This window comes from Lactuca virosa, chromosome 3, assembly GCF_052849685.1.
Source record: "Lactuca virosa cultivar CGN04683 chromosome 3, Lactuca_virosa_CGN04683_v6, whole genome shotgun sequence".
In the NCBI taxonomy this organism is placed as follows: Eukaryota; Viridiplantae; Streptophyta; class Magnoliopsida; order Asterales; family Asteraceae; genus Lactuca; species Lactuca virosa.
This window is the reverse complement of record NC_136428.1, coordinates 121,498,478-121,512,117: the sequence shown is the minus strand read 5'-3', so window position 1 is coordinate 121,512,117 and position 13,640 is coordinate 121,498,478. Positions and strand designations below refer to the sequence as shown.

The 13,640-nt window shown below is 41.9% G+C and overlaps 1 protein-coding gene across 1 annotated transcript; it reads left to right on the top strand.

The window, feature by feature from the left end:
- Positions 1–7,134: 7,134 nt before the first annotated feature.
- Positions 7,135–7,557, top strand: LOC145163991 (uncharacterized). The gene has a single exon (XM_079082724.1). The coding sequence runs from the start codon at positions 7,135–7,137 to the stop codon at positions 7,555–7,557; it is 423 nt and encodes a 140-aa protein (XP_078938850.1).
- Positions 7,558–13,640: the final 6,083 nt, after the last annotated feature.

Here is a 13,640-nt window from a genome sequence, read left to right as displayed (position 1 = left end):
CTGGAGTTGACTTTGACATTTACCTTTGACCGTTGACTTTGACCAAGTTTTACTTTAGGACATTTAGGGTATTTTGAGTAGTTGATTGAAGCTTGAGTCGATGTTTATTGTTTAGGTAACTAGTAGAGACATCAGTTGGAGCAGAGATCTGTTTAGTTACATTTAAGACTATGAGGTGAGTTTTCCTCACTATACTCATGGGTCGAAGGCACCAATGTCGGCACACTAGGTTATGTATCCCGGTATGTAAGATGTTGCTATGCAGTAGTGATTTGTAGGTCTTTATGATTTTCTGTGATGTTATATGATTTGTCTGTTGCATATGTCGAGATTGTGCAATATGGGTTGAGGCTTTACTGCTATGTGCGTAAGCCAACAGATCGGGGCATTCCAGTCTGATGACTGATTGGGCTAAGGTAATCCAATCCGATGACTATGGGTCGGGGTACTCCAACCTGATGGCTATGGACCCGAGGGTAATCTAGTCCGATGAATGTGGACCTAGCATGCATGTTTGTATATTTTATGTTATGTGTGGTATTTTAGGAAAATCACTAAGCTTTGTCTTACAGTTGAAGTGTTATGTTTCTGGTACTTCTGATGATCAGGGCAAGGCGAAGGCGTAATCGTACACATCCTTCGGTGATATGTTTTTGGAAATTTTATGATACTTTGATTCTGGGATATTTGTATTTGATATGTGTTTTATGACTTGGGTTTTGATTGGAAACAATGATTTTATTTAAATTTAAAAATGTAAAATTTTATAATTATTTTAGGATCTTACACTGATGTTGGCCTTTGACTTTTGACCGTTGACTGTTGACCGTTTACTTTGACCATGTTTGACTTTAGGTCATTTGGGGTAATTTGAATAGTAGATTGAGGTCGAGTCCCTATTTGATGTTTAGATGACATGTAGAGACAGTATCTGGAGCAAGTGATCGGTTCAGCTATCTTCTAGACTTTGAGGTGAGTTCTTCCTCACTGTACTCGGGGGTCAAAGGCACCAATTCCGGCCCTCTGATATTTATATGTATCTTGGCATATAGAATGTGGTATGAGTTAGACATTGGTTATTCGGTAGATCTGTATGATTACCTGTTTTGCAGGTTATTAACTGTTATACGCTTATCTATTGCATATGTCGACATATTGGTGGTTGGGTTGAGGCAGGAGGCCAACAAACCCTGGAGGGTGGGTTGAGGTGGTACTACTTCACGCGGTAGACCAACAAACCTTGGATGGTTGGGTTGAGACAGCATGTCAACAAACCCCGGATGCTTGGTTTTATGCCATGGGTCAACAAACCCTATATGCATGTATTGTAATTGTGATTGTAATATTATGTAGTGTATTTTGAGGAACCCACTAAGCTTTGTCTTACAATTTGATTTCATGGTTGCAGGTACATCAGATGATCGGAGCAAGGCGATGGCATGACTGTGCACGTCATCCTTGGATATTTTATTGATAAATGGTTTTGGGATACTCTGATTAACGATTATAGCTTTTGGAACAATGTTTTGAATTATTTCTGAATTATTAAGATGGTTTTAAAAATGAAAATTTTTACTATGAATTTTGGGATGTTACAAGTTGGTATCAGAGCCCTAGTTTGAGTGAACTGGATGAACACTTGTGTGATTCCGGACTCAAAGTAGGGATCTACAAAATATTTTTCATAATTAACTTTAAAATGACTAAAGGAGAGGATGTGATGTGTACAATCAGCCAGAGCCAAGGAAAGTATTCCCCAAGATACCCACACTTGTTTTGTGTATTAATGATATGATAGCTATGTATGCTAGAAATTAGAATAAGGATCTATTCAAGGTAGCATGCTAGAATGCCCACGTAGGAGAAATGCCTTTTATGCCTTATAGTGAGTTGACAAATTTTTAGGAGTTGTATGTGAGGATTGCTTGATCTTTATGGTGCCTTATTGCATGTACGATTCTACTGTTTGAATTATTCTTGCTTTGTGCTTTATAGGACTCATATTGATATGAGTTAACTTTTAAATGAATACGTTAAGTAACATGTTGCAAAGGTTAAATAATCTTAGAGTGGAGAATTTGTTCCTATTGCGTAGCTCTTGTCCGAGTCCAACCGTTGTAAGTTTCAGTATTTTAGTCTAATATTAATTAAGTTTTTTTACATGTGATTGTATTCATGAAGTAGTTAGCTGACATTAATAGGGTCTTTCAGCAGTTGATGGCAGGGTGAGGTGGAGATCCTATGAGAGCCTAGGAAGTGTTGTAGTGTGCATGACGTGTTGTTTAGCAGGTTTTAGGAGTATCATTATGAGGAGGTGACTTATAATACTCGCGATGATTCTTGAGGAAAGTATGGATAGGTGTGGAAGGTAGTATTGAGCTCATACTACTGAAAACACAGGATCCGTACTCGAATCGAGGAAAGTCACGAGGATTCTAAGAAGCCAGTATAGGATTGATGTGCGGATTTATGTATAGCAGGTGAAGTGTGATGGATTAATGATGACATTTTGGTTATGAAATGGCAGATTGGTCTTGTTTAATAGGATGTTGATGTCTGGGCGGGAAGCAGAGTCCTCCGAGACTTATGCAGATGACTCAGGCTTTCGCAGTTGGATTACCACTGAAGTTTCACATATATTACTAGAAGATTTACCTGGTATCATTGGTCAAATCACTGACAGGCTTATTGCAAAGTTCAAGGAGTGAAGTACATCCTTTCGGACTATTGGAGAGATTGTTGAGGCGACTAGGGGGAGAGATCTTGATGTGGGATCGTGACACGGAAAGAGAAGGAGGTCTCATGATTCAGCATTTTAAGCGATGGATTAAAAGTTCAAGGTTGCTAACCTGGGTACTGGAAGTCAGGGGAACTTTGATATCTGCGGAGAGTGTGGTGGAACCCATGGGTTTGCTTGCCACAAGTTTACATGTTACAAGTATGGAGAGAAATGGTCATGTCATTTGCGATTGCAAACCCAACTGTCCTGCATGGGTAGCGGAGGGAGTGCAAGCCCCAACCCCCATCGTCCGACAAGAGGTCAAGGATGGATCACAAGAAATCATAGCTTTTAATGGAGTAGGGATTCAGCCTCCAGGGTCCTTCGTAAATCGAAAGGTATGTGGATTGTTGTGAAGGGTTGGAAGTTGTAATATGGGGAAAGTTTATCATGTCTCCATCTATGGTTCGGGTGTAACGCCTGGTTTTCAGGTAAAATTCCTAAAATATAAAGTGTTTATTGATTTTGTGAATTGGCCTAGTACGCTTGGCGTAATCATGGTACGTTGGGCGTACCATGGCGAACCTTAGACACGGGGTTTTCCCCCTAGTACGTTGGGCGTACATACGGTATGTTGGGCGTACTTGAGCCAGATGCAAACCCTAAATTTTAGGGTTTGGACCCTATTTAAGCAACTTATTCCCCAAGGTTTGTCTCATTACCAGCCTCCATTATCCCCAAAGCCTTATCTCAAAACCCTAATCCATTTTTAGATAAATTTGAGCCTTATATGTGTTTTGTTGTGTGTATTATTCCATCTTGAAGAAAAAGAGCTCATTAGAGGAGGATTAGTTTTCTTGGAGCTTGAACATCAAGAACTCTCTTTACCTTTGCAAGCTTCTCGAGGCATAAAGCTTCAAACATCTGACTCCTTAGCTTAGATCTATATTTGGGACTATTTTGGTATGTTTTGGTCCCTTGGTTTGGTTCTTTTGAGTAGAAATTACTCCAGAACTTGTATTGGTCATTTCTTGGTATTTCTGGAGTTGTAGAATCATAAAAATGGCATATTGATGGGTTAAGATAAACCATGCATGAGTTGATGGTCTTAATATGAAGTTAGAGTGTTATAAATGCATGTTCGGACTCTTTGGGCCATGCAAAGGCGTCAATTTGATGACTTTATCATTTAATATGTTTCCCTTGAGCAAGATCTGTGTTTTGGACGTTTGGACTAAAGCATTAAGTGCTTAATGTGAGTTTTGGCACTCTGAGGAGTACGCGGGGAGTACAAAGGTGTATGCTCAGCGTAGTGCATTTGAGCTCCATTTTCCCTTTTTTCTTTGTAGCTTGTAAGTGGGCAATAAACTGGTGGTATGCAGGGCATAGTCACTAGAACCCTTCTTGGGCCTTTTCTTGGGATTTTGGTCTTTTGCTCTTGGGTCATGGCTTGTTGGGCCTAGGGTAGGAAGGTTACAAGGGTCTTTTACCCTTTATGATAGGATTATGATTGGACTTTAGTTGTGGATATTACCTTGATTATTTATTAGAGTTAGTTTGAATGTGTTCAGTTGAGAAGCCACTATAGCAGCAGCCTGTAAGTGTGTGAATGTGCATCATTTGATTGAGGTGAGTCTTCTCATAGTGTTTTGGCGGGTCGAAGACACCAATTCCGGACCATTGATTATTGTTATTAGAATTCAAAATGTCTAGGTGACTCTTGCATGTATTGTATGTGTTTGCATGTATATCGGGCGGGGCCTAATGAGTTTGTTGGGCGGTGCCCATCGCATGTTATTGACAAATCTGTACTGGGCGAGGCCCAATGTCGAGCGAGGCTTGTTGTATGTATGGTATGTGGTATTTTGGGGAGAACTCACTAAGCTTTATGCTTACGGTTTAAGTTTTGTTTCATGTACTTTCGGTTCGAAGGGGAAGCGTCCGACATGATCGCAGTGCATCCACCCATGTTTCCACACTTTTATGATTTTGGGATTGTACTTTGATAACTAGTTTTACATTGGCATAATTTCGGATGGTTGATATGAATATTTGATGATTTTGGGTTGAATTAAAAATTAAAGTTTAAATTATGATTTTTGGGATGTTACAAGTTGGTGCCAGAGCCTTGGTTTGAGGGATTCAGACATACTCTCGGGTGTGTCTGAACTCAAACTAAGGATTTGGTAAAATTTTCATAAAAAGAAATGATTTAGAAAAAGGATTACCATAAAGAAGGAGTGTGATGCATGCAATCGGCCGAGCTCAAGTAAGCATTCCCAAAATGCTCGGACATGTTTTTTTGATTCAGGATGTGAATATGTGAATAGCATGCTAGATTAGGATTAAGGATCTACTCAGAATTTTTTTTGATAGGAGATATGCCTTGTATACATATTGTAAGAGCCCCTAGAACTGCATGCTAGTTAGATTATGAATGATATGTTAGGATGGCCTATAAGGTTGTGCTCTGGATAGAACTCGATGCTCGAATCCTGCTTTCTTTGTGCTTTATAGGAAGCACTGCTAATTATATTGCGCATCTCTTGTTTCAGTCCAACCATTATAGTGTGAGACCTTGCAGTCGAAGAATTATATAGTGTCTGTGACATGTAATTATATTCGTGAGGTAGTTAGCGGGTGTTAATGAGGGTTTCTTCTATAACTGATGGCGGAGAGTAGTTTGAAGGTAATCATAGGAGAACCTAGGAAGCATGTTAGCATTAGAAGATGCATGGGTTAGCGGAATATGGAATGTTGGGGGTTACTTAGGGAAATTGGGACGACAATTGAGGAAAGTACAGATATGTGTGGAAGGTAGTGTTGGGCCCATACTACTGGAAGCATAGGATCCGTACCTTAGTCAAGGGAGTCACGAGGATACTAAGGGACCCGCTTGGTGTGAGATTCTTCGAATGTTTTCTGATGTTTTGTATGGTTTATTTTTAGTATGGTGATCACTCGAGGTGGTTTAGGTCTTGGTGAGGGATCTGTTTTGGGCTCTGGAGTCGGACCCTTGGATGATCAGATGCGGGAGTTCATTTCGTCTGAGATTACCCGCAACATTTTGGAGCAGACTCCTGTGATATTTGGTACGATCAAGGAAGGTATCATGGAGATTTTAGATGAACGTATGGGCACATTTCGTACTGAGGTGATAGCTATGGTGGTTGCACGCTCTATGATGGTCCGGGAGTTTCGTGCCTATGGGTCTCCTGAGTTCTTCGGAATGAAGGACCCCACTGCTAGCAGACGGTGGTTGGGAGACATTGGAAACACCTTCCGGACTAGCTTTTCCCTGAGGGGTCGAAGGACAGATTTCCATCCTGTCTTCTGAAGGAAAGAGCTCGCGATTGGTGTGAGGACGTAGACTATGCCTTGGGGGTGAGGCAGTTGAGACAATGTCTTGGGATGATTTTGTTACTAGATTTAGGGCTAATTGTGCCCCCGTGATTGAGTTTCAGCAGTTGGAAAGGGAGTTTCATGACCTTCGCCAGACAACAGAGACTGTGGAGGAGATTATCGCCATGTTCCATGAGAGGGATTTTTTGGTTCTGCAATATGTAGCAGACGAGGCGATGAAGAAGTCTCGGTACCATGATATGCTGAAGGATAAGATTCGGGAGTTTGTGAGTATGTCTAGCTGCAAGACATTGATTGATATGATCGCTTGGGCTCGCGAGCGGGAGATTGATCTGGACACTGTGAGGAAGAGGAAGCCGGTTTAAGTGCAGGTATCAGAGGGATCGGGTAAGAAGCCCAAGACTGTGGATTTGAGATCGAGCGGCCATCAGGGTCGGTGCAGCTGGTGTGGCCGGACGCACGAGGGAGCTTGTGCGGCGGGTGGTTCTGGCTGCTTCAAGTGCGGCTAGACTTGTCACTTTAGCAGGGATTGTACTGCCACCACCACCACCTAAAGATTGGGTCTGATTTGCTTTCATTGCAATCAGAGGGGCCACAAAGAGGTCGATTGTCCTAGTTTGGCAGCAGCAGAGCGGTGGTATCACCCGCTCCGACGACATTGAGGATTACCGATGGCCGCCAGGGCAAGGCGGAGGCGCCAGTGGTGAGGAGCTAAGCTTTCCAGCTGACAGCTGAGGAGGCTCGTGCAGCGCTAGATGTGGTTACGGGTATGTATTTCCTCCCTATTTCATTATTTTCTTTGATGTATATGCTTATTATTATATAATTGTTGTTATATAGGGATATTCCTAATGAACGGTGTTCCAGCTTTAGTTATGTTTGATTCGGGCGCCACCTGATCGTTTTTGTCTCTTGCGCTTAGCAGGAGGTTTAATGACGCTCCAGGGGAGCTTGATTATCTACTAGAGGTATAGATTTCCGATGATTGTCCAGTGCAAGTATCGAGGGTACATCAAGGTTGCGTTCTAGAGTTATTTAGCGAGTGATATCCGATGGATTTGGTTCATATGCCTTTGTGCGAGATCAAGTTGATCGTGGGAATGGACTTCTTGAGCCCTAATGAAGCGGTGATTGACTGCGGGCATCAGTTAGTTCGGGTTCCAACCCCAAGTGGGGGAGAATTGGTTATTTATGACGAGGGAGCTCAGCGTGGACCAGATCTCTGTTCAGTTGCGAGATCTAGGAGATATTTACAGCAGGGATGTTTTGGATTTGTGGCTTATGTATTAGATACCATAAAGGAGAAGAAGAGGACGATTGACGATGTGTCAGTTGTTTGGGAGTATGCGGATATGTTCCCGGAGGACCTACGCGGAGTGCCTCCATATAGGCAGGTGGAGTTTCGTATTCATTTACTTCCTGGTACGGCTCCGATATCCAAGACACCTTATCGGCTGGCACCGGCGGAGATGTAGGAGCAGTCTACACAGCTGCAGGAGTTATAGACAAGGGATTTATCAGACCAAGTAGTTCACCCTGGGGAGCACCGATATTGTTTGTGAAGAAGAAAGATGGCTCCCATAGGATGTGCATTGATTATCAGGTGTTGAACAAGTTGATGGTGAAGAAACGTTACCCGCTTTCGAGGATTGACGATTTGTTCGACCAACTTCAGGGTGCGTCTTGGTTCTCCAAGATTGATTTGCGATCATACTATCATCAGATGAGGATTCCAAGACAAGGATGTTCAGAAGATGGCCTTCAGGACTTGTTAGGGTCACTGTGAGTTTTTGGTGATGCCTTCTGGACTCACCAATGCACCAACATCGTTCATGGATCTCATGAACCGGGTTTGTTGACTGATGCTGGATCGATCAGTCATCGTGTTTATTAATGACATCTATGTCTATTCTAAGACCAAGGAAGAGCATGAGGAGCATCTGTGAGAGGTTTTGGAGACTCTGAGGAGGGAGAGGCTATATGCTAAATTCTCCAAGTGTGAGTTTTGGTTGCGCGAGGTGCAGTTGTTGGGGCACCTTGTCAACCAGATGGGTATATTGTTCGATCCGACCAAGATCGAGATCGTTATGTAGTGGGAGGTTCCGAGATCTCCATCTGATATTCGTAGTTTCCTTGGTTTAGTTGGGTATTATTGGAGGTTTATCGAGAATTTCACCAAGATCGTAGTTCTGTTGACTAGGTTAACGAAGAAGTTTGCTACTTTCCGTTGGGGGCCTGCGCAGTAGGCAGTGTTTGAGACTTTGAGGCAGAAGTTATGTGAGGCTTCGATCTTGACCGTGCCATAGGGTGTGGATGATATTATGGTATATTGTGATGCATCGATCTCGGGATTGCGTGTAGTTTTGATGCAGAGGGGTTGTTTGATAGCATGTGCTTCGAGGTAGTTGAAGCCTCATGAGGGAAATTACCCCACTCTTAGAGCAGATTCGAGAGGATCAGGTCGAGACTATCAAATAGGAGCATAAGAAGAATGAGCGTATAGTGGGTCAAGTGTCCTCCTTTGATTATGACAGTCGGGGATTATTGATCCTTCATCGGAGGGTCTGAGATCCATATTGTGGGGGTGTGCAGCAGACTTTGATGGAAGAATCAAACAAGTCGAGATTTTCTATTCATCCAGGTGCAACAAAAATGTACAGAGATCTCCGACCCGATTATTGGTGGTCCTGCATGAAGCGGAATGTGGCTTAGTATGTGGAGATGTGTTTGACTTGCAGGAAAGTCAAGGTCAGTATCTTGCTCGATGATTTCTTACGTTGGTTGAGTTTTCTTACAACAACAACTACCATGCCAGTATTGATAAACCTGATTTTGAAATGCTTTACGGGAGAAAGTGTCGGACCTCGATTTGTTGGGGTGAGGTCGGTCAACGATTCATGGGTAGCACAGAGATGGTGCTCCAGACTACTGAGTTCATCCAGTAAGTGCGCGGGAGATTGAAAACCGCGTAGAGTCGTCATCAGAGTTAAGTGGATAGACGCTGATTAGATTTGGATTTTTAGGTTGGGGATATGGTACTCCTGAAGGTATCACCTTGGAAAGGTGTCATTCGGTTCAGGTAGCGAGGCAAGCTGGGCCCTAGGTATACCAGCCTTTTTAGGGTTATTGTCCGGGTGGGCAGGGTTGTTTATCGCTTGGAGCAACCCAAGGATGTAACACCCGATTTCGAATTACTTCATTATTCGGGGCCGTGGCCCCATTATCAGTTATCATAAGGCTTCGGGCCTTGGGGAAGAGAGAATTAGCCGTTTTTAGATGTGAGTATTATGGATTAGGTGATCCGAGTGTTCAATTGTGTTTCGAAGCCAATGGTATAACCGTAAATTGGCAGTTCGGACCTTTATGATTTTTGGGTTTTTTTTTTCAGAAAGTCTTAAGGCGAGGATGAGTTGATAGAAGTGTAGAGCTTCTCGTTACCTTTCTGTGGATATAATGAACATCGAAAATGGACTTAAAACGAAAGAGTTATGGCCGTTTGAAGTTGAAGTGTTTTGGAGCTTTGTCTAGTATACGGGGCGTACTCATTGAGTTCGCAGGGCATAGTGGAAGATATGATCGCGGTTTCCATTTGAGTACGTCGGTCGTACTTAGGAGAACACAGGGCGTACTCCCTTCAGCTAGAAACTAGGGCTATTCACTATTTGGATAAAGCCGAATTGTCCAATTGGACAATTTGGATTGGACTATTTGGTTCGGATATTTGGATTTTTGGATTGGTTTTCAACAAAACCGAATTATTATTTTGGATTTTGGATTGGTTTTAGTTTATAAAATAAGAACCGAATAGTCCAAAAAAACCGAATAAATATTTATTATTTATTTATTTATAATATATATCTATAGATATTTATTAATTTTGTAATTATATTTTTTCAAATAGGTTCAAAACGTTTCACCCGATAAAAAAACATTAATATGCATTTTCTCTCAAAAGTTTTCTATCTATAAAATATTTAACTATAATATATCTTCTTAGTAGTTGTTTATAAATTTCAAATCACAACTAAATAATTTGTTTTCGTTTCTTGTGTAAAGTTGGATAATATTATAATTCTATGTCGTTTTAAAATGTTTTGGTTTTTGAAAACCGAATTATAAAAAACCGATCCAACGGAATTGTAATCGGATCGGATCGGATTGAATTTAGTTTGGACTATTCGGATCCATGTTTTGAAAACCGAAATCAATCTGGATTCACTTGATTGAATCGGATCAAACCGATCCATCCAAACGAACACCCCTACTAGAAACCATAATTTTTGGGGTTTTACCCCTATTTAAGTTGATTATGTTCATGGGGCCTTACCTCTTATCAGCCTCCATACCTCCTAAACCCTAATCTCAACCCTTAGCCACCGTCTTTGAGTTCTTGAGCTCTTGTAAGGAATCTTGGTGTGTTCTTGTGCATTTTGAAGAGATTGAAGGTTGTTGAAGAATCATCACTTGGAGTGGAGCTTGGAGATCTAGAAGTTACACATCTTTTGCAACTTATTGAAGGTAAAAACCTCTTATCTTAACATATCTTTGGTTAGATCTAGTGTGGGGTGGTTTATGACCCATTTTGGTCGCTTTGGTTTGTCTTTATAAGAATGAGATTGATCCAGGAATTTGGTCACTAGATCTGGACGTTTTAGTTGTCCCAAATGCATAAAAATGTAATCCTGATTGTTGATATCTACCCATACAAGTGTAATTAGCCCTTTTGTAGAAGTTATGAAGTTAGGGCTTGGATTTGGGACCCATTGAGCCACGTAAAAGCTCAAAGTTAACGACTTTATTGGTTAAGGTATGATTTGGAACTAGTTCTGAGCATTGGACATTTTGGATTAAAAGTTTAAGGCCTTTTCTAGATGGATTAAGAGCATGCAGCGTACGCGGGGCATACCTCTTGCTACGCAACGCGTACTGAGTAAAACCCCCCCGTGAATTTGTCAAAACCCGGAGTACGCTAGGCATACCAACTGAGTGCGCAGGGCGTACTCAGTCTGTTTGGGTTTCTTGACTTGTTGACTTTTTGACCCTTAACCATTAACCAGAAGTTTGACCAGGGTTTACCAATAGATATTTTGGTCATTTTAGGATATTGGGCCTTCTTGGATTAGGCCCATGATGGGTTTTGGGCCCAATTTGGATATTAGGCCATATTGGGCTTTTTTGCTATTGGTTTGGACTTCAGATTTTGGGCAAGTGAGGAAAGGGTAAAATGGACTTTTATCCTGATTGTTGGGCAACCGGACTAGGTTTCCAACTATGGGTTGAGGACCAATCATTTATTTGGTGTTTTGATGTTGTTAGCGTGGGTTTTTCCGGATTGGCAGTTTGAGCTTTTGTCTGTGATTTTCAGCAGCTTGAGGTGAGTCTCCTCACTATACTATTGGTCGAAGGACAAATGTTGACCCATTGGCTTATGTTATATAGGAAGACCAGGGGGTGGCCCTTGGCATTTATATGAAAGACCCGTAGGTGGCTCCTGGAAAATTGTATGCAAGACCAGGGATTAGACCCTGGCAAATAGGTAGATAGTTTATGTGGAGATAGTATGCTAGTTCTCTTTGCGATGCTTTCATGGAAGACCAGGAGGTGCCTCCTAGCACTTGTATGTAAGACCTAGGGTTTTGCCCCCCACCTGGCAAGGAAAGACTATGATACAGCTCGTGTCATAATGGAAAGACTATGGTGGGCCCAAAGCATTCTCTATTATATGTATGGTATGTGGTATTTAGGGAACTCGTTAAGCTTTGTGCTTACGGCTTATTGTTTATGGTTTCAGGTACTTCCGGTTCAAAAGGGAAGGGCCCAACATGACTGCACTGCATCCACCCATGTTTCCAGAATGTGATGATTTTTTGGATTGTACTCTAATGACTCTTTTATTATAAATTACATTTGAATGTTTGAATAAAACATAACTGGTGATTTGTTTGAAATAAAAATGAAATTTTTACCTTGTAATTTTCGGGATGTTACAAGTTGGTATCAAAGCGTTGGTTTGAGGGATTTAGGCATACTCTCGGGTGTGTATGAACTCAAACTGAGGGTTTGGTAAATTTTTCATAAAATAAATGTTTTATTAAAGGAGCTTCTAACAAAATAAAGGGGTGTGATGTGTGCAATCGACCGAGCTCAAGTAAGTGGTTTGCAGAATACCCATACATGTTTATTATGTTATATGTTATGAAAATTGCATGCAAGATTAGGGATAAGGAGTTGATCAGTATTTCACGCTAGGAGAGATGCCTTTATATGCCTGATAGTTTGAGCTTTTAGGATTGCATGCTAGTATGGTTTTCAGATAATTTGATAGAAGGGCTTGATTAGTTGGCACACTGGTTAGGTTTTCCGTTGCCCAAACATTGCTTGCTTTGTGCTTTGTGGGACTCTTAGTGATGTGGGTTAACTACTAAGTGAATATGTCAAGTCACATGTTGCACAGGTTAAATAATCTCATAGTGATGGATTTGACCCTATTGCGCAGCTCTCGTTTGAGTCTAACCGTTGTAGGTATGAGTCTATTACTTGAAGGATTATCCAAGCTTTGTTACATGTGATTGTATTCATGAAGTAGTTTACTAACATTATAAGGAGTTCTTCAGCAGCTGATAGCAGGGTGAGGCCGGGAACCTAGGAGAGCCTAGGAAATGCTTTTAGTGGGATGGTTGCGCTATGTAGCGAGTATTTGGGGTATCAGTTTCAGAAGGTGACTTAGAGAATTTGGGATGATTCTTGAGAAAAGTATGGATAAGTGTGGAAGGTAGTATTGGGCCCGTACTACTGAAAGCACAGGATCCATACTCGAATCGAGGAGAGTCCCAGAGAGTCTAGGAAGCCTGTTGGATGAGGATTCATGGTTATGTCCTGATCATTTGCATGATTGTTTTTTAGAATGGTGATGAGCACACAGGAAGGAGGTTCATGTTCTGGTTTAGGCTCGGGTACAGGTGCTGAGTCGATTGATGAGCGAATGTGGGAGTTTATCTCATTGGAGATCACTCACGGTATTTTGGAGCGAATGTGATTGTTGGTACGGTCAAGGAGGGGGTTATAGAGATTTTGGATGACCATATGGGCGCATTATGTACTGAGATTTTGGCTATTATTGGAGCTCACACCCTTTCCTTCCGTGAGTTTCGTGCTTTTGGAGCTCCTGAGTTCTTTGGGGAGAAGGACCCCATTGTTAGTAGAAGATGGTTATCTGATATGGTAAACGCTTTTCGAACGAGTTTCTGCCCCCGAGGGGTCAAAGGTCAGATTTATGTCATGTCTTCTAAAAGACAGAGCTCGAGATTGGTGGGAGGAGGTAGACTTCGCCTTGGGAGGCGAAGCCGTGGAGACAATGACTAGGGATGAGCTTGTGACCCGGTTTAGGGCTGAGTTTTCACCAGCTATTGAGGTGCAGCAGTTGGCGAGGGAGTTTCAGGACCTTCGTCAGACTACTAAGATTGTGGCAGAAATCACTTCCATGTTCCGGGAGAGGTCTTTGCTTGTTCCGCAGTATGCGGCGGATGAGGAAATAAAGAAAGTAAGGTATCATGATATG

Bases quoted from the DNA above. Each gene is read 5' to 3' on its own strand.
- LOC145163991 (XM_079082724.1), top strand. From the start codon at position 7,135: ATGGATTTGGTTCATATGCCTTTGTGCGAGATCAAGTTGATCGTGGGA.